This window comes from Colossoma macropomum, unplaced genomic scaffold, assembly GCF_904425465.1.
Source record: "Colossoma macropomum unplaced genomic scaffold, Colossoma_macropomum, whole genome shotgun sequence".
Classification (NCBI taxonomy): Eukaryota; Metazoa; Chordata; class Actinopteri; order Characiformes; family Serrasalmidae; genus Colossoma; species Colossoma macropomum.
In genome coordinates, this window is record NW_023494792.1 from 8,204,584 (window position 1) to 8,230,577 (window position 25,994).

General features: G+C 39.2%; 1 protein-coding gene across 1 annotated transcript; it reads left to right on the top strand.

Moving 5' to 3' along the window:
* Positions 1 to 914: 914 nt before the first annotated feature.
* On the top strand, positions 915 to 25,989 carry LOC118811532 (immunoglobulin superfamily member 22-like). Its single transcript, XM_036575785.1, has 23 exons — positions 915 to 1,035; positions 5,405 to 5,572; positions 9,240 to 9,374; positions 10,174 to 10,310; positions 12,499 to 12,598; positions 12,910 to 12,946; positions 13,287 to 13,455; positions 13,620 to 13,733; positions 15,824 to 15,986; positions 16,218 to 16,493; positions 17,255 to 17,539; positions 18,556 to 18,680; positions 18,760 to 18,901; positions 19,243 to 19,539; positions 21,303 to 21,605; positions 22,259 to 22,432; positions 22,706 to 22,834; positions 22,971 to 23,267; positions 23,401 to 23,489; positions 23,991 to 24,183; positions 24,338 to 24,637; positions 25,161 to 25,487; positions 25,683 to 25,989. The coding sequence occupies exons 2-23, from the start codon at positions 5,419 to 5,421 to the stop codon at positions 25,748 to 25,750; spliced, it is 4,014 nt and encodes a 1,337-aa protein (XP_036431678.1). The 5' UTR covers positions 915 to 1,035; positions 5,405 to 5,418; the 3' UTR covers positions 25,751 to 25,989.
* Positions 25,990 to 25,994: the final 5 nt, after the last annotated feature.

Consider the following 25,994-nt stretch of genomic DNA (forward strand, 5'->3'; position numbering starts at 1 on the left):
CTTCAAGCTGTTAAGAGGATTTGTTTGGGGGGAAATTAGTGCCATAGTTGCCTTACTGATTTACTTCAGTGATTCACATCCTACCTACATATTTTATGATTCTGTTATTTGTGTTTTTAAAGTAAATTCAAACATAGGTATTTTACACCTATCACAAATATCATACTATTTAACTGGTTAAAGTGCAGGCTAATTATTCAGTTGTTGAGTGATTATAATGATATTCAAAAAACATTTATGGCATTTTTGACCAAAATAGAATTCCCAACCTATTTTCAAATATAAAAAGCATTTCAAATGTAACGAATGCTCCAAAAAGCCTGATGGATTGTATAAATAATTCCTCTATTCACATTTGAATCATGTTAAAATAATTGAATCCAGTCATTTTCTGGTACAATTTAAGATATTTCATGATGCACTAATTCATTTTTGAAAGAATCATAATGGAATAAAATAGTTGTGAGGTCAGAAATTTACAACACTAGTAAATAAAATGATTCAGTATTTACCCGTTATGTAGTTATGAGTGTAAAGACTTGAACTGTAGGCCCACATAGAGGCTCCCAATGAAAAATCTACATACATGATTACAGTATATAGGTTTCACTCTATGGGCTTTGAGTATGGCTTCCTCACACCATTTATTTAAACAACATAAGATATACAGGTCTGTATTTTTAAGAAATTTGTATGTTAAGCTATTAAGATCGAAAGCAAATTTGTGCCTTGGTTGGTAACTGTCCTGAAATATCCTGTCTCTGCTTAAGTCTGTAGGGAGAAACGGGTAAAGATGTGAGATGGGTCAGAGAATGTCAATCTTACACATGGGGGATGCTGTAATGGCCAAGACTGCACTCTCCTACACCCACCCTTATTTGTGCAGTAGCTACACTGAGCTGGGCTGTAGGGAGATAAGAACTGAAGAGTTTGCCATTCACCGCAGAAGAAACAAGAAAACCCTCCAACATCCGAGAGACAAAAAGACCTGGGTGATCTCCCCAAAACTGAGTGAAAGAGCTCTCATCCAAACAGGTATGGTAATATACATTCATAAGGTATGATAAGACTCTTAAAATAGGTTCCTAAATGGTTCCTAAATGGTTTTTGTTATAGTTAAATAACAAGCAGTTCTAGGAAACACCTTTTGTTGAGCCTTTACATCGCACTACGGTTCTTTAAACTTTCAAGACTCACACATCTCGTGTATCTCATGGTTCTTTAAAGAACCACCCACTGAAAGCAGTGGTGCAGAGTGGGGGGGCGCAACCAACATCAGGAGGCTAAAGCCTATATACTGCAATTCAAACGTAACACTGTAAACTAAGTACGCCTATTATTACGTTTATTATTGACAGCTCATGCTTTCATGTCAATATGAAAACATGAAAGCAAATAATATTCTTTACAGGAATGATAAAATAATATCATTTTTATTTGGTCATTAGTGACTAACTAAACTAAACAGTAATCTATTTTGGCTGTAGAGTTTTAAACTGTTACAGAAAGCTAAATAATAATTGATTTCTGACAGATGTTTTTAACTATGTATATTTGTCAACAACCATCCCACAAATATCAGATATCAATTATTATGTACATATTCACTCTTACAATGAATATGCTTTTTCAAACTATGCAAGACTTTCAAAAGAATTTAAAAGGATCTACGTATATGTGTGTGTAAATATACATGTGTCATGTATGTTATGTGTGTTGTAGTATGTGTGTCATGTGTGGTGTGTGTTTTAATTTGGTTTTTTAATCAAAACAGAAATATTTCTATTTTGATTTGTATGTTTTGATGCACTGTGAAATTAGCCTTAATCCTCTGGCTGGTGACTCTACTACTGATATAAACATTAATACTTCTGAATGATACCCTGTGGGCCTCTTGCGACCAGACTCAACTGGAGAACAGAGGCATGGAAAAAACATTTAGCTTGCCTCCAAGGGGTAATTAGCTAATGGGTTGTAAACAAGTTGTATTTCTGATCCTTTCAATTCACTCTCAGCATGTCATATGACATAAATACAAACATTGGCCTTCTGCAACTTCCCTGCTTCACTCCTGGCCCTTTCTGATTCTGATGTAGATGCTGTTTCTGAATGCTTGAAGGACCAAGGCTAGAAAGGTGTTCTTTGCCATTATTTTCTCTCTCTCTCTCTCTCTCTCTCTCTCTCTCTCTCTCTCTCTCTCTCTCTCTCTCTCTCTCTCTCTCTCCCCTTCTCTCTCTCTCTCTCTCTCTAATAACCCTCTCTCGAGCTGGGGGAGCTGAGCCAGAGTGCAGCAAAACAGGATTGAGCCATGGTTCAAAAGACAGATGAGGCTGTCTTCAACAATTGGTTATTTGTCCTTTGGCTGCTCAGAAAGCTTTTCACTGCCTGATGAGAATGAGATAGCCCGTGAGGGTCAAGTCCGTGGAATGTTCACAGCAGCGTTAGCGCCTTTTTGAATGACAGCGAAATCCTCTTACAAGACAGAGTAAAAAAACACACTGCATATCGTTTTTGTTCTCGCTGTCTTATTCCCTTTGATGCCTTATGAAAAGAGGACCTCATCTGATTGTAGGTTAAAAGCAATCTAAAGATCAGAAAGGAAGGAACGGTAGAAGAATGTCACCCGCGCCTTGACAACCGTGCATTTCTCTTTTCAGTTCTTTCCACTATCAATATTCACTCGCCATTACACATTGTTTAAAGAACCCAGCGGTGCTGCTGCGACTGATATATTCACACAATTTCTCAACTTACTTTAATTCTCCAAACCAGGGCCGTTGTTGAACGCTTGAAGGTCCTTGGTGACATCTTACATCCCACCCACCCCAATGACATTCTTTTGCATGCAAGAATAGAACAGGTTGATCTTAATAAAGAAGCAATCTAAGAAAATCTCTGGACTTACTGTGCTTTTTGACAAATAACAATAACTATATACCAGGGGCATCCTGCTAGTTTGGACGCCCTAAGTGACTGCTCACGTTGCTTAAAGCTAGAAATGGCCATGCTCTTAACTTTTTTAGCACTAAGTAGTTTTAAGTACTAATCTAAGTTAAGCCTACAAAATACAGTTTAAAGCTGAGCTTACTCAAAGCTTACTCAGACAAAAACAAACAAACAAACAAACAAACCAAACAGTGAATGTGGAGGTTTCCTTAAATGCTTAAAGATTTTGTTGGATTTTTACTCGACACAGTATAGTCATTACCGGTTCCCTCCCAGAGGTTATGACCCCCTCTGGTGCCCCCAGCTTGGTGGACTGGAGGCTTCCCTTTTGCAGACTTCTGACAACAGAAAGCTGAGACATTACTGAGCTTCAAACTCATAAAATTACATCCTTTGTCAGAAATGCTAAATCAAACTACTGTCTTCACTTATTTACAGATCTTTCAAGTTCTGGAAGGCAGTTAATAACTTTAATTTTAGTACTTTGAACACCAGGACCCTGAAGGATCCAACACTAAAAGAGTCACTGAATATAGGCAGCTTGGCATACGGCTAGACAACAAATGTATTTGTAGATGCTATATTAATAACTTGAGTTTCTGCACACTAGGTAAAGAACTATTGGAGAAGCATTATTATCTACTCTTGATTATGGAGATATGATTTACAGATATGCATCTGCTAATTCCCTTAAGCCTTTAGGTTCAGTCTGTCATTCAGCTCTGAAATTCGTCACAGGCAACACTTACAACACTCATCACTGCTCACTCTGTGAAAAAGTTGTTTGGTCCTCTCTGGCTGTGCGTCAGGAAACATGCTGGCTTTTGTTTATTCATAAAGAGCTCATTGGTCATATCCCATCATATATCACATCAGTGCTCTCTGTAAACAATGGAAATGATCTAACTTGTTCCAGTGACTGGATCACCCAGGTGTTGAGAGCTTAACTGAACTGAAAATCTTCTTTAGCTACAGCGCAACAGCCAGCTGGAATTTAATAATGGATACTCTAAACTCCACTGGTGTCACATTTAAAACTTTTAATTTCTAACCACCTCCACAGCCTGAAACTGATGTATTAGATTTTAATTAGCTCTTATTTGACTTATGGTATTATTATTATTATTATTAGTAGTAGTAGTAGTAGTAGTAGTATTTTCTAAAATCGTTTTTCCTGGTTTCAGACTACTTTTTACCTTTTTTTTTTTTTACAGGTTTCTGGTTCATATGTTTCACCTTTTTACTTCAGCGTTTATTACTCTTTTCAATCCTTTGTTCTCTGTTCTAATGCTCAGCTGCATTGCAAATGAGGGCTACCCTTGATATCTGAGTCTAAATAAAGGTTAATTGATCAAAAGCCACAATCTCTTGTCTTCTGATGACCAGGCCCTTAGACACTTGGGCCACAGGTAACTGTTCTTTATCTCAGCACAGACAATGCTCTCTGTCTCAGCATGAGGAAGTATTTAAGCACACGTCACGCAGCTCTGAGTCAATTCACCTTATCATCTTTCTTGGACACAGAAAAGTAAGCACGTTTCTGGTTCCTGAGTGGCACAGCTGGCCTAATCATCAGGAAATCATGAGTTTTAATCCTGGTGAAGCCTCAGTAGGCCTAGCGCCCGGCGTCCGAAAACATCCAACACTATTCAGGAGAGAATCAACATGAAAGCCATATTTACAGCAAATCACTGAACCTCTACCCACTTAGGAATCTACTGTCTTCTAACAACATACAATGATGTTTTGAAACCATACTGTGTTAACTGATTTTACATCTGAGGCAGATCAAAGTTTAGCTTCACTTTGATTGTTTTTGCTGCCAGCCACTATAGAAGTATATACAAAAATGAGTGGGTTTAATTGGGCATAATGATTGGCAAATGAGGCATTGAGCCATTAAATGACCCCCTGACAACTAGCCTGTTCCACAGCCCTCCATAATCCAAAGTAGAGTAGGTCTCACCCTAAAGCCCCTCCCCCTCCTCCAAGCTGGGGGCACTGGGGAAGGGGGAGTAGCCTTGGGTGAGAATTAACTATGACTAAATTAAGGGTGGAACTAAGTAAAAACCTGCCAGACAGGCGAAGCAGTTTCAGCTTATCAGGAGGGAACAACATTCACTGTTTCATTAATTAATTCATTACCTTTTGAGTAAGTTCAACTTAAATTGTTTTGTTGACATAACCTAAGATCTATGTGAGCTTTTTTTTTAAAGGAGAACTTTTGACTAAAACAAGTTGATATAAATAATCCAATTACAGGTAATTTGAAAAAGTTAATTGAAGTTTATTAAAATAAAAATCTTTGCAGAAAGTTGACCTGACTTTTAATTTTTACAGTGAAATGAGAGATGAACATAATAAAGTGTCAGCTCAGTTTGTCCAACAGACAGTGATTTTTGTGTGATTATTTTCTTTTCTTTCTTTTCTTACTTTCTCTCTTCTTTTATTTCTTCAGTTGGTCATTCTGACATGTCGACTGAGGTGATACAGACAAGTGGAAGCAGCATGGGGCAGCGCTCTGAGTTCCACATGTCCTCCAGCTCCTCCTCCTCGTCTTCCAGCTCCTACTCCATCAGCTCCACACGCCTGCGCAAGGTCTCCCACACCTCCAGGCTGCTCGAGGGTAAGAGCTAAACCAGGGACACCACCTCTGTGGAGCTTTAAACATCTAACTTTCTGACGGGCATCGTGAACAATGCATTCTCTCTATCGGTACTAATTTATGTCAGCCAGGTGAAGTGCGTAACACCAGAGGATAGCTAGATAACATTATCTCACCCATAATTTCAGTATCCATAAGACAGAAGGCAGTAAGATTCAGCATAGGAATAGGAAGTCAGAGGCAAACAGCTGGGACAATGCCAGAGTCTTTGTTTGCTATAGAGCTTTAATTGGCCATGACATTTTGAACTAACAAACTTCTGTTTGAACCCAACCCAAACCCAATGGCACCAACTAAATTGAACCTGGTATTCCCATTGATTGTGCCTGGTACGTTAAAAGAGTAGTTTGGCGAAAAATCTAACATGATTTACTTATCCCAGATGCAGTCAGTCAGCTAAGGCATATTTGATATGTAAAGCCTGCTTCTTTAATTTACAGTGGTAGAGGCTAGGCTAATGTTGCTAACAAACACTGGACTTACACTGTCACCAAACTCATCTTTGTAAAGACGTGCTCAAAATGTTTTTCAAGGCCAAAAACCAAAAATAAACATCTCTGAGTAGGTGAATGGTAGGACAGCCATTGGGAATAACCAGAACCACTTATTTTGCTCAAGACGACCACACAGGTGGGCTATGTGGACTCTTAAAGTCTTGTACTTGGCAAATCAAAACAATTAACGATTACTGTATATTGAACCTGATTTTATAAAGATATGCGTCAGCTGGATGCTGGACCCCCCAGTGACTCGCCGGACATACCTGTGACTCTTTGCTTGACAAGAATTGGGTTTACATGTGGAAAGTGCCAAGTGATTCCAACTGAGGTGGAGTGTGTGCTGTGAGGAGGGAGCTGTTGATGCAACATTTAAACAAATCGGCATTGAAGGTTGAAAAAAAAGTTGTGCATTTATTTCTGTAGTCAAACTGTGAAAGGCAATGTTTATCAGCATGTTGCATTTGACGTCAGCAGCTAAGAGAGCACAAAACAGACAGCAAGTTAGCAGAAAAAGTAAACAAAGTAAACAAAGAAGTTTATATGGAACAGGTGCAGATTTTAAAAATATCCTTTCTCGTTATGGTCAGGTGAAAAATAATCACTGCTTACATAAAGATATGTTGCAAGATACTTTTACTGAACTTCACTCTTGCTAGTTTGTGGTTCATTGCCAAAAGCACTTTGCATGTTTTTGCCTCATTAGGGAATCAGTGGTAATATACCGCACTACACTTGTGATTTCTGTGTTTGTGTTTACTCTTAATAAAAATGGCACACATCACCTCATTTTTGTAGCTTTATTTTTATTAGAATTGCAACCTTAAGCTGTGTTACAGTTTTGAGGCCTTAGCTGTGCTGGATACCTGCTGTGCAGTGATGTTTTCACATATAAAACGCCCCTTAGCTTTCCAGCATGAAAGTGGAGTAGCACTAAAAAGCATAACATTATGCAAATGATAACGTAGTTCCAGTTTTAGTTTAAATGTTTAAATAAGGTCCATCTATGCTGTTCACTAAAAAGAACTTGTTTACATAGCTTTTGATAGATTTTCGAAGTAAATAAATAAGATTTTGGCATGTATTTACAGAGATGAGTTTGATGACAGTGTAAGTCCAGTGTGTGTTAGCAATGTTAGCCTAGCATCTCCTATTGCAAACTAAAGAAGCATATATTAACACATTTTGTTACTGTGTTGACAAACTGATAGATGTAAATGAGTTCTGTATTGGGCCTCATTCAAAAGGCAGTTCAGGTTGTAACATTCTTTATAGCTTCAGTGTGAATGGGCGGAGCTAAACTCCTGCAGGAAGTTGTAAATGTGTTGGTGTCAGCTGTCAGCATCAGAAATAAATGCATGCCAACAGCCTGTGGGAAATGGGCTGTGAGAAAAACCAAACTAACATTTGAACCTGGTCCAGTGTGAATAATCAAGTATTGTTGATTTTTGACACATATTTCAAGCGGCAAGCTAAACTGCATGGGTGTGATCTTAGAGCACCGTGGTTGTTGAAAGCTTCTGCTGTTTCAAAACAAAAACCAGGCCCATCAGTGGCAGTGGTTCCAGCCAGGGGCTGTTATGATTCCGTGCCATTTGAGAGCAAGTGACATTTTGTTGTTTTTCCAAATTGATACTCTTTTTCACATCAAACCTGGCAGATGTTCAGCTAGCGCTGCTTTGGCTAAACATGCCTCTTATGCATGGTGATGATGGATTGAATGGGATAATTATAATCAGATGGAGCTCACAGCCAGGCAGTTTTGGTTGGAATGAAATATAAAAAGTTTTTGTATTTACCAACAATTCATGGAGTTTCACTGTTGGGAACTGGAAATACATTTCTGCTGATTTAAATCTGTGTGGGCAAGAGTTAAGACTGAGTACTGAATGAGAGGTCGTTTCTGCATGTGCATATTATATAAGCTTGTGTGTCTATGTGTGCATGTACTGGAAATGTGGGCTACAGAGAAAACATGTTCAAAATATAGAAATGTTTGGTTGATTTTCTGAGTGAAAATAAGTTAACACATCCTCTATAGAGAACACACTTCTGCACATTGTGATGTACAATTACAGTGTATTTACTAAATGTAATCAAATCAAATCATGTTCATTGTCACATCACATTTACAAAGGTGCAAAAATGAGTGAAAATCTTAGGTGCGAAGCCCCCTTGTAGTACTAAAATATGCAAAAAAATATATAAGAAAAGAAACAAAATATGAATACACATATTAGACTATAAATATATACACAATATGCACAATAGTATACACCAGCGTTGCACTATTTTAACATACAGTTTTGCACAGTAATATAAGTTATGAAGTAAAAGCTATGATATGTACTGTTGAATCTCAGTCAGGAGAGAGAGAACAGAATGAAAGATGGTATGGCAGAATATAGAAATCAGATTGAGACAAGGAGGAGGCCTTAGCTGTGGCTCCTTGGCGACCAGAAGGATGCTGAAGTCCACAATTCAAGGTAACTGTGGATCCTTCTGACTGTTTTTCATTCAGCTGAATGTGATGAAATGTTTTGTTGCTCTACACATGATTACTGTAATGGTGGTAGGATAATGCAAATGTGTTTCCTGCAAGCTTAAAGCACTGCGCACAAACTGTCCCACTTTACCTAAAAAAAGAATTTGGAGGCTTGTGACAACAAAATTAGATAGCTTTTCTGAGGGTCCCATGGTGCATTTACCAAAATGTGTCCCACTTTTGCTCAGTTAGCCCCTTAAAATCCCAGACATGTTGAACGCTAAGGCTTATTATTCAGTAACTACAGGGACTTCAATGCAAACTGGCAGATTCTTAGGTTATAGAATTGTGCAATACCTTGGTTCTGCAGTGGCCACTGGCCATTTAAAGTTAAGCAGTCTTGTGATTTTTTTATGAAACAAAGAAAAGGCCAACCAATAATAGCAGGGAACAATGTGAATTCAGTAAAACAGAGTTTTCAAATGTGCCTTATCAGTATGTATTCTACACGTATTCTGTTACTTTTTTATGAACCATATTTTAATATGTTACTGAATACATACAGGACAGTGTATCCAGTATTCTGCCTTCCTTATTTTTCTACCCAACTTTGGCTGTATATCAACCTTGTGTTTTTGTCTCACAGAGTCGTCAGGAGTGCAGCGTAAGATCTCAGGTGTAATGGAGTCATTCAGTCAGGTGCAGAAGAGCTTTGAGATCCCTGCAGGAGAGTGTCTCCCTGACTTTGAGGACAAACCTCGCCCCATTACAGCTCAAGAAGGTAAGATATCCAACCAACTCAACCTCAATATGCCTTCATTTGACTGGAATTGCTTATATAGCTACAGTTTTATGCAAAGAAGTTTTAACTTCAAATTACATGTTTTGTTGATTTGAGTGAAAATATGTAATTTCTTCTCCAAATTTTAGCACACCAGTAATAAACAGTAATTGTGCATTAAAATGTGTGGACGTGTGTTCTCTGTAGAGCATGTTTTAACAACAAAACATGTCATTTGACTAGGGCTGCCCAAACTTTTGCATCCGACTATAGGTGCATTGTATTGTTCAGATGGTAACACGATATAATGCTATTTTACAAGTCTACATATTACAGATGGGTACTTGCCATAAGCAAAATTTATTATTCACTTATATTCCTCTACATATAAAATAAGAAAACTTTGAGGGCAAGCTTCACTTCAGTTCCAGTTTTTTTGAGGTTGCTGCCCTGAACATTTAGATCCCAAGTCAAAGTCAAAGAACCATTAAAACTCTCTGCCTGTAATGCAGATGGTGAAAAACTTTTGGACAGAGCTAAAGAAAGGCTGCTTCTGAATTATAGATTATAAGATAATTCAGACATGCCGATGCTTGTCACGAAAACACTAAAGTGCTACCTTCCCAGTACTTGCAAGGAAAAAAGTATGTCTCAGCCAAGATACATTGAGTCTTCCTAGTTATGGTCTAAAGGGAGATCTCAGAAGTTAGGTCTAAAAATGTGGTTCCATTCATGCAAGACCAGAACCACTACTTTCCTTAAAAATTCTTCACCATAATAAAGCTCAGTTACTCTACAGGGGATAAAGCTGCCTTCAAAGTGAGAGTGTCTGGAAACCCCACACCAACTGTGACCTGGGCCAGAGAGAGCGGCAAGCCACTGACAGAGGGCGCCACAAGCTTCTATGATGATATTAATAAGCAGTATGTGTTAAAGGTGAGGAAACAGTGCACTTTTTTTGAGGTGCTGGTATTTACTAATATATCCATTTAAAGAGGAAACTGGTAGGTTTTATTCTGTTTGAAGAATCTTGCCAACTTAGCACTGATGTGCTTTCTGGAAGAATTTTAAAAGCAGGAGTCATAGTGATGCAGCATTAATGTGTCTCATATCAAGGTCATCAATCCCAAGAAAATTTCAAAATTCACCTTTGGAATAACCAAAGTTTCTCTAAAAGAACCCTGAAATGTTTCTTAGGGATGCAAAGGAGTTCTGGGCCAATGTAGATATCTGTGATTTTATGAAGAGGACAAAGCGTGAAAATGTCCATCCTAATAGCAAATGACAATTTACTGAAAAGCTATACCATGTCTGTTCATGAGTTTAGCATGTACAGGATGTAATGCCTAAGCCTACACACAGTTAAGGTAATTAAACTGGAACAGCAGTCAGTTTTGTTTCTTTACAACAAAAATATGAACATCTTAATCAGGGTACATCTCGCCCCACTATCAGGGCAAAATGCCCCTCCTACATGGGCTAAGTAGCCACCCCGGTAAATCTTGCATCAGTTTGTCATTAGGAGTGTATTGATATAGCGTGGTGAGCAATGCTGCTGTCCTCCATGTGGTAGACTGGGGTCCTTTGGTAAGATACTTAACGCTATATTCGTCTACCACTGTAACGTTTTAAATTAAAAGTGTCTGCCAAATGTAATAAATGTAAATGTTGGTTTTAACAAATATATAATTTACATGTAATATAATTTCCAGTCTTTGCAATTTTCAAGAACTGTGTTGAGTCTATTTAAAATGTTATATTTTAAAATGAAATGGAGGCCTCTATCAGTTTATATCTTAATGACACCACTTCATTTAAACAAGCTATGATGAATGACAGTAAAATCATAACACTTGATATGTAATCTATTCATTACATATTACACTATATTCATTATGAATATATTAATAACAGAAGATTACACAAACTAATTACTACCACTAATAATAATAATTATTATTATTATTATTGTTGTTGTCGTTAGTGCATATGAAAAAACAAATCAGGTATGTATGTGTAATCTGTGGTGCAAACACAAACTCACACAAACACTTATAACATGCAATGCTAATACTAGCTAATCAATGAAAAACGTACTTTTATCTATCTATTAAAATTTTGGGGCAAAAAGGGGGACTATCAACTTTTCTTGTACAACTTAAAAGACATGCAAAGATCACTGTTATACAATGACAAAATGTTTGATCAACTGACTTCAGGACTGCCATCATCCAGGTACAAGAATTAATTAGAACGTAGCCATTTAGTAATGTGTCAAGATTAGATTTGGCAGCATCATTTGATCAGGAGAGAAAATAAGGTGGGGGTACATCTTACCCTGGGGGCCCTCCTTTCCCAAGTTACCTTCTGTCTATTCCAATGCTGGTGTAGAAACTGGGACTGATTGATATAATGTAATTAAGATTACAGAGAACTGTGACATTTATGTAAGGAGGGTTATGAATGCAGTAATATAACTAAACTGTAGATATTTTAGCTCAGTAGTCCAGCATCACCTAAACATGTGCTTCTCTGGAGTACAATAACTACAATCGCAAATCAAGATTTCATCTTGTATCCTTGACGTTTCTACCTGGAGCCTTTTATTCTGTGGAGCGTGTATTTGTCTCTACATTGCCTTCACTAGTAACTGAAACAACCTTTTAAAACTGCATCTCCCAAAGAGTGGAAATGACGTCCATTTCTGAAATGAAGTGACTCAGTGTCACTGATGTAGTATCTTCTGTCTACATCCAACATCCATTTATCAAGAAGAAAACATGACGAACCAAGAGCTGGTGCAGTAAACAGGTAGATTCAGTATTGTATGTTATTCCCAGGCTGGTGCCGTTAAAGAAGCTTAACTTGTCGTGAGGAAGTAATTAAGATTTAGATTCTGACATATGTATTGCCTTCTACCATCTGTTTGATGAGAAGGGTGCCAGACGGGCACAATTAATCCCTGGATGTCATGCTGCTCCCTGTTGGCCATTAGTAGTACTGCAGCTTTTTAACTGTCTATGTCCTTCTTCAGGCTCTCTTTGTCTTTTTGAAATGTCATCACAGCTTTCACACACTGGAATTCATTCATTGTTCTACGTCTTTTTTCTCTTTCTTACCTCAGATTAAAAACCTGACCATGGAGGATGCTGATGTATACAAATGCATTGCATTTAACGACCATGGGGAAGCTATATACTCCGTCTCACTCGTTGTTACTGAAAGTAAGTTTGTGGTTTAAATACAGCAAGTTTCAGTTTAGTATTCAAACTCTTGTTATGAATGAACATGATGAAAAAGGCAGGTCATGCTCTTTTAAAAATAAGGATTGCAAAATGGTTATTGGCTAAAAAGAACTTTCATTTGTTGTATCTTTACATTATGAGGAGGTTCTTTTGAAATTTAAATTAAATTTAAAGTTTTTAATGAAACAGTGGATGACATTTGACCGGGGTGCCTAAACTTTTGCACCTGACAGTATGTATGATTTCAGAGACTTATAGTACTGTTTTTTTGGCTTTATTCTTCCCCCAAGATCCAGCTCTGGACTTCAAGAAAATGTTGAAGAAACGGTAACAAAAACGTTCAAATTTGCAGGAATAGACTAATCTTAAAAGTATAAAGGATCCACCAATGGGGAATCTCTAGCACCCATATAATTAATCCCAAACTAGGCTTAATCCCTGACCCAAATCCTGACTCCACCCATAAACTAATTATATTTTATATTCGTATCTGTTTCATTAAAGTGTTTTATTAATAATTTCGGCAAAATCAGCACGATTAGTCAAGATATGCACGCATTACCTTCCACCATGTGTTTCACTGCATATGCTTTTGGCAAGTCCTTATCACGGTGGATGTGCCATATGTTGCATGAGGAGTTGAAAAAAAAGTGTTTATGTGCTGCAGGAGTGTTGAGAAGCGGGAGAGGAAGCCTCCAACTGAGGAGGAGATGCTGAAGATTCTGTCTGGAGCTGATAAGAAAGACTATGAGCGCATCTGTGCCGAATATGGCTTCACTGACTTCAGAGGAATCCTCAGAAAACTCAAAGAGATGAAGAAAAAAGAGGAGGTGGATGTGGGTATCAAACATAAGTGGCAGGACAGTTTTAGCTTACACTCATTTCAATGCATAATCAGCCGTTACGTGCAGAGATTTCGCTTTATTCTAACATTAGACTGGTTTGAGTGCAGTGATGTTTGACTGATCAGTCAGACTGACTGATCACTGTCTGTCACCAGATGGTTCGAGTTTTGAAACCCTTGGAGGATATAACAGCAAAGGCAGACTCCAGTGTGGTTTTTGACACTATTTTGGAGCTGAAAGATCCAAATATGAAGATGTTGTGGTTTCAGGTAAACTATACTATATTAACATGATGTCTAATGCTTTGTATGTCAATGTTAAAACACAAAAACAAACAGTGATATAGGAATAGCAATGTCATTTTTCTTAGATAAATTCAGTATGGAGAGTCTGAAAATGTTTTATTGCAAGGACCGATTTTTGCCCATTGTACAGTATATGGCTAAAAGAATGTTGACACCCCTCCCCCCTTATTGAGCTGTTTCGGCTACACACATTGCTAACAGGTGTATAACATCAAGTACATAGCCATGCAATCTCCTTAGACAAACACTGGCAGTAGAATGGGTTGTACTGAAGAGTTCAGTGATGTTAAACTTGGCATTGTCATGCCACCTTTGCCACAATTCAGTTTGTGAAATGTCTACACTGTAAGTGCTATTATTGTGAAATCAAAATGTCTAAGAGCAACAACAGCTCAGCCATTAAGCAGTACACCAGGCAAACTAACAGAGTTGGGCCACTAAGTGCTGAAATGTGTAAAAATCGCCTTTCCTCTGTTGCATCATTCACTAAAAAGTTCCAAACTGCCTCTGGAAACAACATCAGCACAAGAACTGTGAGTCTGGCGCTTCATGAAATGGGTTTCTGTGGCCGAGCAGCTGCACATAAGTCTAAGATCACAATGCACAATGCCAAGCGTTGGCTGGAGTGATGTAAAACACACTGCCACTGGTCTTGTAGTCTGATGGACGAATCTGGGTTTGGCAGATGCCAGGAGACCTACTTGAATACATGGGAAAATGGCGTTTGGGCTCGGCCTCTTAGTTCTAGTAAACGGTAATGTTAATGCTACTGCAAACAAGGACATTTTAGACAGTTATATGCTTCCCACTTTGTAGCAATACTCTAGGGAAGGCCCTTTCCTGTTCCAGCATGACTGTGACCCTGTGCACAAAGCGGGGTTCATAAAGACATGGCTTGACGAGTTTGGCGTGGAGGAACTCCAGTAGTGTGCACAGAGCTGTGACCTCGACCCCACTGAACACCTTTGGGATGAATTAGGACATGTGAACCTTCTCGTCCAACATCAGTGCCTGACCTCACAAATGCACTTTTGACTGAATGGGCGAAGATTCACACAGACACACTCCAAAGTCTTGTGGAAGTATTTCCCAGAAGAGTAGAGGCTGTTATCACTGCAAAGGGTGGGGCAACTCCATATTAATGCCCATGATTTTAGAATGAGATGTTCAACAAGGCCATTTAGGTGGTCAGATGTCCACATACTTTTGGTCATTTAATGTAGTTCAATAATAATGAATTTGATTATCACTGTGCAGAAAGTGGAAGGGCTATAACTGTCGTGGCATAAATCAACAAATGATCATACAGTAAATATGTATTGAAAACATTTTAATTTGCAACATACAGGCAGAGCAGGTTAATGCTTCTTTCTTACTGTTGCATTAACTACACTAGAGGTTTTGATAAGTAGTTAGTGCCTCTTTCCTTTTGTTGCTTTAGCTAAATATAAAAAAAACATTGAGTGATGAACTTCTTAACAGTAGGTTGCAACATGTGGCATTACTGACTATCTAAGCTGACTAACTAGACTAATTTTGATTGTTGATATGTATTTATTCATTATATAACATTTCTAATAAACATTTTCACTCATGTGGCCAGTGTGCTCTAGCTTGCAGTTACAATGTGATATCACAGCTGGGAGATATTTTATGTGAAAGTCAAACAATATATACTATGTACTTTTGTGACAACCATCTCACAACCCACATAAAATTATGCTGTGTAATCCTAAAAGTGGGGTGCCCATGGCCCCTCCCAACCCAATTTTGTGTCAGTGTAACTTTTTAGGAGAAGGAAAGAAATGCTCTTAACTTTCGTGTGTTAAGGTAAAGAGATTTTGTTCATTGGTCTGTTTGTCATGAAATATTCATGTAAAGGGCAGTTGGCATTTTCAAAGGGTGTAAAAAACACTATAAAAAAATAGAAAAATAAAATTTTGATATGACAACGATGATCTTCTCAGTAAAACCTTAAAGCAAAACATCAGTAAAGATGACTAAAATTGCATTAATGTAGTCTGTATGTGTGTGTGCACCCATTTGTTATTCAGGGCGATGAGCTGCTGCGGATCCAGTACTCTCTCGGGAAGTATGAAGTTAAACAGCTGGGTACTAAGCACATGCTGTGCGTCACCAACGTGTGTCTGGCTGACTCTGGCACATACACTCTGAAGGTTGGAGACAAGATTCTGTCTGCCAAGCTGACTGTCATAGGCATGTATCGCTCTCCACATGTCACTCCCTTCAAGATACAAGAGCCCTACTTTATATTCAAAACCAAAACAGTTCTTCATGTTTACTCTCCCAGACAAACACAGAAAGTGCAAAAAGACAGTGCACTGCACAACATCATATAAAGCAATGTCAATGTCTCATCGCCCTTTCCTTCCGCTCTCTTCCTCTTTTATCTCTCCATCCCTTCACCTCCTTGTTCTCCAATGCTAGATGAGCCTTTGAAGTTCCTGACAGATCTGAAGCCCTTGCGAGTGACGGAGAGACAGACCGCTGTGTTTGAGGTGCGTCTCTCGAAGAAGGCTGACACCCCTCTGGTGTGGAAGTTTAAAGGGAAAGAGCTAAAGCGAGATGAGAAGTTCGATGTGCATGTGTCTGAGGACAGCCTAACTTACACTTTAAAGATCAAGGACGTACGTCCGGGTGACACTGGCGACTATACCATCAGCATTGGGGATTTGACAACTACAGCCCCTCTCTTTATTGAGCGTAAGAAGCTTTGAATGCACTTTGCTAACCACGAATAACCCTTATAAAAATATAAATGTTTACATGGTCTGTTTGAGCCTCTATGGCAGGTAATATTGCTAACAATAATTAAATGTTTTTGAATTGAACGCCATGCATCTTCATGAACATTAAAGGGACATTTAAGCCTAAAAATAGTATTTAATATGTTATTTGTGATGTTATACCACATTCTGTAGCACAGCATTATATCCCCCAGCCTCATCAGTTTGGCAGAAATAATGATTTCACATCATTTACAAAGTTTTGTTTAGCAGTGTTCTCTTACTACAATACCCAGAATGCATTATGCAAATACATTATACAACTATTGAGAATCCCTCTAGTGTTAATCAACCCTGACTGCTAGCCCAGCCACTGATCTATAGGATAATAAATAAGGTTTTACCCTTTCAGACAGAAAAAAATGAGCCAAACTGAGGTGAGTATTAGTAAGTAATCAATTCTCACCAAAGCAGTTGTAGGTTTTCAAAAGTTCCTCCCACAATCAAAATACATCATCAGAATGGGATTTTCCTGGTCTTTATACCAGAAAATATGTCTTTGATCCTTTGGTAGGATACAAGTAAGCATGTTTTTAACATATAGGGATGGTTCATTTTTTTACATTTTGTTCCCAGTGTCCCTTTAACAGTTTGTTGAAGTATCAAAGTGAAAAGAATAACACAACATAAATCAAACATAGGTTTTGAAGCATCTGATGAGCTTGTGCTTTTTATTAGGTATCCCCATCAAGTTTATGGGCCATCTGAAGAATGTACATGTGAAGGAGAAAGGCAAAGCCAGGTTGGAGGCTGAGATGAGCTCCAAAGATGTTCATATCAGGTGGCTGAAGGATGGAAGGGACATCACTAACAACTCGCGCTACATCTTCATGAGGGAGGGCAAAAGAGCTGAGCTTATCCTGGAAGACTGTGAACTGGCAGACAGTGGGGAATATTCCATCGTCTGCACACAGGATAATGACAGCCATGAATATGTCAGCTCCTCCCACCTCAATGTGGAAGGTAAAGAGCTATAACTGACTAGAGAATGTTTTACAGCAATTGAATTGAATGAAAGATTAATGGATGGATGGATGGATGGATGGATGAATGGGTCACTAAAAACAATGGATGGATGGGTGGATGGATGGATGATGGAGGAATGGGTGCATGGATGGATGAATGGGTCACTTAAAGAGTAGATGGTGGATGGATGGATGGGACACTTAAAGAATGGATGGATGGATGGGTGGATGGATGGATGGATGGATGGATGCATGGATGGATGGATGGATGCATGGATGGATGGATGGATGGATGGATGGATGGTCACTTAAAGAATGGATGGATGGATGGATGGATGGATGGATGGATGGATGGGTCACTTAAAGAATAGATGGATGGATGAATGGATGGATGGATAGATGGATGCATGGATGGATGGATGGATGGATGGATGAATGGATGGATGGATGGTCACTTAAAGAATGGATGGATGGATGGATGGATGGATGGATGGATGGGTCACTTAAAGAATAGATGGATGGATGAATGGATGGATGGATAGATGGATGGGTCAATTAAAGAATAGATAAATGGAGGGATGGATAGAGGGATGAATGAATAGATGGATGGATGGGTCAGATAAAGAACAATGGATGGATGGATGGATGGATGGAAGGATAGTAGTTTGATAGATAAATATTTTATATCCATTTCAAATTGTGTGATTTCTTTACAAAGCCTGCCTGAAAACAACAGCAGTAAATCATGTTGATCTGTAAGAAATGAATGGATGGATGGATGGAGGAATGGATGACTTTATGGGGATGGATAGGTGATGGATCGATAGATGAATAAATAAGTAGATTAATGGTTAATTTAATGAATGAATGGATGTCTTAATGAATAGATACACTGATATCTATTGATAAATATTGTGTGCCATAGTGGTAATAAAGAAGAAAAAGAAGAAATTCACAGTGGAAAGACACTCAGTTCTCTTTTCTTATTTCCACTCTATGTGTAAATGTGTGTAGAGCGCTTTGCCACAGTGAAGAGTGGGATGTCAGATGTTCAGTGTCCCACAGGCTCAGCCACAGAACTCTGCGTGGTTCTGAATGATGAGAAAGTAGATGGTGTCTGGCTGAAAGATGGAAAAGAGGTACATCTTTATCAGTACAGTTGTACAGCACTCAGTTTAAAAGGAGCTCCTGAATAAGCAAGCGTGTCTGTCCCTGCAGGTGATGGATCTGAGAGGGGTACAGGTGGTGAAGCAGGGTGCTGTTCATAAGCTGCTCTTCAGTAGTGTGGGAGATGAACACGAGGACAAATACACCTTCAGGGCCAAAGGAGTTGAGAATGAGGCAGTGCTTAGTATCGCTGGTAAGACATACTGTAAATATGTTTTAGAGCACCAACAATGTTCTTGGATGACCATTTATTATGTAAAATTATGTCTATCTATATGAGTGCATTAATGTCATATCTATGATGGCATACCAAAGCCTACATCAACTTACAGTTAGGCTCCTGATTATTCCTCATCAATAAAATGGCTATATTAATAGAGCAGATACATAATACTAATTGTATTATGTATATTGTATTATGAATATTGTTAAGTCCTTACATAGTATAGTATATAGTACGTAGTACATAGTATACCTGATGTAAAATCAGTCAATATAATCAGACATTCTGACCTGAGAAGCATTTCTCTGTAGATCCTCCTGTTATTGATCCTACTGTGCTGGAGGTGCTTTCCAGCCAGCCGGTGACAGTGAAAGCTGGGGAGGCGGCCACTATCAAGATCCCTTTCAAGGGCAAACCTGCTCCCAAGGTGACATGGTACAGAGATGGGATGGAACTGGCGGAGGACAGTCGGACAATGGTTGAGCGGAATGGAGACTCCAGTACTCTGGTGCTTCATAAATGTGTGAGAGAGGACAGTGGGACTGTCATGCTCAAACTGAAGAGTGACTGCGGATCAGCCAGCGCCGCCGTACAGCTGAATGTGATCGGTCAGCCCCTATGAAAACTGTTATACAGTCTTCGCTGAAACTATTGTAATGGCAAAGCCAACTCTTTTGTTTTTGCTAAATACTGAATACGTTTGGAATCAAGATGAACATGAGACAATAGATCAGAATTTCAACTTTTATTTCCTGAAATTCACATCTAGATGTGTTAAACAACTTACAACATTGCACCTTTGGTGGCAGACCACCCAATTTTTTGAGGTGAGCAAAAGTATAGGAACAGAAAGTGAATTAAAGTAAATAACACTTAATATTTGGTTGCACATCCCTTGCTTGCCATAACTGCATCAGGCTGGCGACCCACTGACATCACCAAACTGTTGCACTGTTCTTTTGTGAATGCTTTCCCAGGCTTTTACCACAGATTCATTCAGTTGTTGTTTGTTTTGGGCAGCTATTCTTTTCAGTCACCTCTTCAGGGTGAGGTGCATGCTCAGTAGGATTAAGGTCGGGTGATTGACTTGGCCAGTCTAAAACCTTCCACTTTTTCCCCTGATGAAGTCCATTGTTGGTTTGGCAGTGTTTTGGATCATTGTCTTGCTGCATGATGAAGATCCTCCTTGTTAGATTGGATGCTTTGCTCCGTAAATTGCCAATTTTATCGTCAGTATAGATTAGTGAGCCCATTCCAGAAGCAGCCGTGCAAGCCCAGGCTTGACACTACCTCCACCATGCTTGACTAATGAGCTTATCTGTCTTGGATCATGAGCTGATCCTTTCTTTCTCCACATTTTGGCCTTTCTATCACTTTGGTAGAGGTTAGTCTTGGTCTCATCAGTCTTAAAACTTTGTTCCAGAACTTTTGTGGCTCATCTTTGTATTTCTTTGTGAATTCTAATCTGGCTTTACAATTTTTACTACTGATGAGTGGTTTGTATGTTGTGGTATGGCCTCTATATTTCTGTTCTCAAAGTCTTTTTCGAACGGTGGATTGTTCACTCCTGCTCTCTGGATGTTGTTGATGATATCACCGATTGTTGTTTTTGGGTTTTTCTTCACAGCTCTCACTATGTTTCTATCATGCTGTTGTTTTCCTTGGCCACACTGTTCAATATCTGGTTGCTAGTACACCAGTAGTTTCTTCCTTTTTGATCACATTCCAGATTGTAGTATTAGCCATGCCCAATGCATGTGTAATGATAGCTCTGATGGATTTTTGCTCTTTTCTCAGCTTTAAAATGGCTTGCTTTTCTTCTATAGACAGCTCATGGTATTCATGTTGGTTTATCCTTTTCAATGACCTTTTCAATGACAAATAGCTGCAAATAAAAGCTTAAAATCATCCCAAATGTCTTCAGTGTATAGCAAAGACAAAATAACTGGCTTTGTGGTTCCAACACTTTTGTCAGTATATCATTGTTTCAGTAGTTTTTTCTATGGGGACTCTCATATTTAAGTGCATTCCTATATTTTTAAAAAAAATCCATATGCTTAGATTATCATGCATTATGTTCAAGTTTGCATTATTGCAGCATGTCACTGGAGAAACATATGGTCTTATGCAAAAATTTGGGCACTTCTGGTCAGATTACATGTTTTGTTGATTCTTTAAGTGAAAATAATCTTTTTTTGGAAAAAAATATATATATTTTATTTTTTCCAAAAAATTAAATCAACAACAACAAAAAATTAACAAATGGGGGGTGTTCAAACTTTTGCATACGACTGTATAAGTCCCTAGGGTGCTTCAGATCACTGCATTTAGTTATACAAATCTAGGGATGTCCTTCTCTCTCACTCTGCAGATCGTCCCAAACCCCCGCACGGCAAAGTGGAGTTTCTGGAATGTAGTGGAAAATGCATTACAATGAAGTGGAAAGCACCACGAGACAACGGGGGCCAAAAGGTGACTTGCTTTGTCATTGAGAGGCGCATGACTGGAAAGAAGTCGTGGATCAAGGTCGGAGAAGTGGGTGGAGACACCTCCACCTTCTGCAATGACACGGTGGAGGAAGGGAAGCCATACCAGTATCGCATCAGGGCTATCAACTCTCTGGGTATGAGTGACCCTCTGGAGACAGAGCAGGTCTATGCTGGAGAACCTATTGGTAAGTGGCAGTACTTGACAAAAAACTTGCCAAAAAGCAGTGTTAAAAGATGGACATGTATCTAACTGAAACTGAGAGTGAGGCAGGACTTTTTCTTTGTTGGTTTGCAAAAACATGTGAAAGACTAATCAGGTTTATTTTGAGGAAAACAGTATTAGATGTAAATGTGCTACAAGTGTGAAAATAATGCCAATACCAGCACATTTTATCCCCTTCTTGTGATGTCAGCGCTATCAGCATTCAGACCATTCAGCTGTTTAAACCACCTTTAGGCCAACACATTGTCAGTATGTGCTTTAGACAATAGTCTGGAAAACAACACTGTCAAATCATTATTTGGGCAAAACCCATTCCTTATACTAGAAAGCTGAGTGTTGTAAAATATACCCTATGACTTTATCTATTAGCAAATAGCTAATACATTCTTTTTCGTACTTAATTTAGAAGCGACAAATTTATATTGAATGCAAGGTGTCCTCAAACTTCTGATGAGCACTGCACTTCATAACTCATGAAATGAAAACTCATTTTAATTAGTAAAACACAATATATTTACAATACAGTTTCAGCTGTTGATGCCAGGATAGTAGCTTTTACAGTAATGTCTACAATAATAATACTGTTTTCCTGGAATAACTCTTCTTCTTGGCCAGAGCCTCCAGGTCTTGTCCCCCAGCCCCAGATCAGTGATGTGACTAAAGACTCAGTCACAGTGATGTGGGCTGCTCCAGCCCAGGATGGTGGTGCTCCTGTTCTGGGTTACATGGTGGAACGGAGAAAGAAAGGGAGCAGCATGTGGGTGTCTGTCAGTAAGGAACTAATCCAAGGTAAAAGGCCCAGCTCTCATTCACGCTACCTAACTTTCAGTCCAGTATGAAAAAAAGACCAGGAACAGCTGAAGAGAGATGTTAAGCAGGGTTTGAACTGTGGCAGTGGCTTCAGCGTGGTCAGACTACAAAGTCAGACTGTATAGAAGTCTTCAATCTAATGTTGTTTATGATTAACCCACCGTCCTGATTCGAACCGAGATCTTGAAGGAAATGAACACTTGTCAGAGAAAGTGAAGATCACTACTCACAATCCTTTCTATCTCTTCCCAGACACAAAGTTTGCAGTAGATGGTCTAGTAGAGGATATGGAATATGAGTTTAGAGTGACTGCAGTTAACAGAGCTGGGGAGGGGGCTCCCAGTGCTGCCTCCAACTCTGTACTGGCCAAGGATCCAACACGTGAGACTTACTTACTCTGCTATGAGTGCTGCACTAAAAGTAGCTCTTTGAAATTGTTTTCAAGCTAAAGCTGACGAGTACAAATGAACAAAAAGTTTTCCAAATAACAATCTCTCCTGTTCTCGCTCCCTCTCAGGAGCCCCTGGTCTCGTTAGAAACCTCCACGTTACAGACTCTCACAGCACTTCTATCTCACTGGCCTGGTGTCCTCCTGAGATGGGAGATAATCCCACTGGTTATATCCTAGAGGTGCGCCCTGATGATGGGAAAGAATGGATCAAATGCACCAAGATTCCAATCACTGGCACTTCCTACAGTCTTGGTGGCCTGCAAGAGCGGAGGAAGTATTTTTTCCGTATCAGAGCAGTTAATGAGGGGGGCATTGGAGAACCAATAGAGCTGGAGCAAGGAGTTCTTGCTGTGCCACCACCAGGTGATTTAGTTACTTAGTTAGCTAGTTCACAACTTAGTTTGTTGTGAAAAGAGTGGTGTTACAGATGCTTTACAGTTATTGAGCTGTTATTATTCTTATGTAATCCTCTTTGGTTTTATATATTCCTGTACAGAGGCCCCAAAGTTTGATATCCAGGGCAAAGTGAAGAATCAGATGGTGGTGTGTGCTGGGTGTACACTCTCTATTCCCGTCTCCTTCACTGTAAGTGTTTCACTAAAGCTCTGTATTGAGGAACAGTGATTGCTTAAAGGTATAGTTTGACATTATATCAAATTACCTATATCAAAAAACATACATATCTGTAGAAATTAGCAAAAGTGCATTGCACAGCTACAAACAGTAGATGTGATCTTGAAGTAAATCTACTTGAGATTATTTAAGATGTGAATGGAGTGTTTGTTGGTTCAGTTATGTGGTTTGCTGATGGTGATTATAAGCTCCCATTACTTGTACAGTGGCATCATAGCTCTAGTGCAAAACTGAAGACACACCAAACAAGTTTTGGCTCATTGACTACATTTGATGTAAGGGCAAAATTTCCTTTAAATTAATGTCAAATTGTTTATTAATCCAGTTTACAACCAGTACATTCAGTACTTTCACCTGAAGGGCATCTTCAGTGGAACATTAAAGCAGATTTAAAAGCTATAAATATTGATGTGAGACAACAGAATGTTCTAGAACTGTTACCTGTATTTCCAGGGTTCTCCTTCCCCAGAGGTCACCTGGCTAAAAGATGGTGTTCCTACCAGAGGTCGAGAGGTCATCACTAAGGGGAAGAACCATTCTCAGTTCTTGATCAGCTCTTGTCAGCGCTTTGATTCGGCGGTGTATCGCATTAACCTCCGCAACGACAGTGGGGAGGTCTACTTTGACATCAACGTCCGTGTTACTGGTATACATGCCTTTATTTTCTCCAGCTGTTAGTAAATGTACCCATACTCCACTTACTTAAATACTTATGATTTTAAATGCATTTTTTTTGCAATTTACCAGAATACACCCTCACTGTTTTGGCGTTTGTTTTTCTTTTTTCTGTTGTTTTCAAGATGTTCCTCGTCCTCCAAAGAACCTGCATCTAGTAGAGGAGGTCCAGGGCACAGTGACCCTGCAGTGGGATCACACTCCTGACCTGGCTGACGATGAGCACACCCACTACATCATTCTCAAGAGAGACACCAGCACACCCACCTGGTTCACAGTTGCAGAGCGCATCTTCAGCAGCAAGTACACCGTCACTGGCCTGTTTCCTGGCCGCAAATACTACTTTCGGGTCATTGCCCGAAATCTGATTGGGGAAAGTGATCCTCTGGACTCAAAGGAGCCTTTCACCATTGAGAAGGAGCATGGTAATGCTAAGAGAGGTTAAGTTATTAACATTATTTGCTCTTTACATCACAGTAGGTCTGGCAGTGCGTTCTATGAATCTGGTCCAATATTTACGCAAAAAGGCATCTTTAGGGGTCAGTATACAGAAACAACAGAACAAATGTCAGTTTACAACGTATACCTGCTTAAACACCCCGCTACACCACCTAGTTAATGTTTTGTTGCTCTGACGGGGTGAGCATTTACCAATTAAATAAACAATTGTTATTACACTGTAATGACAATGGCATCGAATATACCCTGTGTGGTGTATTTAGCATGATCTCCAGCCTTTAATGCAAGCATTCATGAGATCCTGATAGTGAGGATTCTACCTTTCAATAATTCGTACTTGAGTGCCTTGTGGGGAATCTTCTGCCTGCAAAATGTGACTGAATGAGCTTTGCATCTCAAATTAGTGCAGACATGTAGCAAATGACCTTTAGACAGGTCTGTTTAATGATATTTGCTTTCTTTTACACGTGACCTAAACTCACTTTCCAGAAAACTTTACCTTGCACTTGAAGAGATTCCCCTCTAAGCATCACGAGGTCAAGCCTGGGTTCCTTTTGCCCCTGAAGGACCATGCTGTGCGCCGTGGCAACGACTGCACCATGAGCTGTGCATTCCTTGGTTCTCCCAAGCCGCAGGTGTCCTGGTTTAAGGAGGATGTGAGTATTTCAGACAGCCCTCGCTACTGGCAGAGCAGCTCTGATGGAGTCTGCACCCTCACCATCCCCACCTGCACAGCCAAGGACAGCGGAGAGTACACCCTGCTGGTGGAGAATAAGCTGGGCAAGGCCGAGTGCAAGTGCAACCTGGTGGTCTTTGGTATGTGGGTCCCAAAAATCTATGAGCTGGCAATACATTGCATGAGCCATATTAGCTTGGTAATATTAGCTTAAGTTAATATTGTCTTTTTTTGAGACTTTTTTTGATGTTTCATTTGATTTTACATCTCTCAAATGAACACACCTTCATTTCAGATTTTTCATTTTAATTTTAATTTCCTTTTTTTCGCTACAGATAAAGATGATAATAGACTGCTGGAGCGCCTGACTCAGGACTCTCGAAAAGAAAAACTCATCATCTAAAGAGTACGAAGCCAAAGCACACATCCACAAATCTCAGTGGTTCTCCTCAAACAATGACAGCAGATTATCAAATCTTTCTCAGCAGGTTCTTTAGGAAGCATCTCGCTTGAAAATTGAATTGTAAAACAAAGCATGTTTTCAAATGAAAAATTACTCGCTTCACAACTGTGTTGGCTATGTGAAAATTGCAGTTTATCAGATGTGAATGTCTTACCTATATTACCAAAAATAAAACACATGGGCA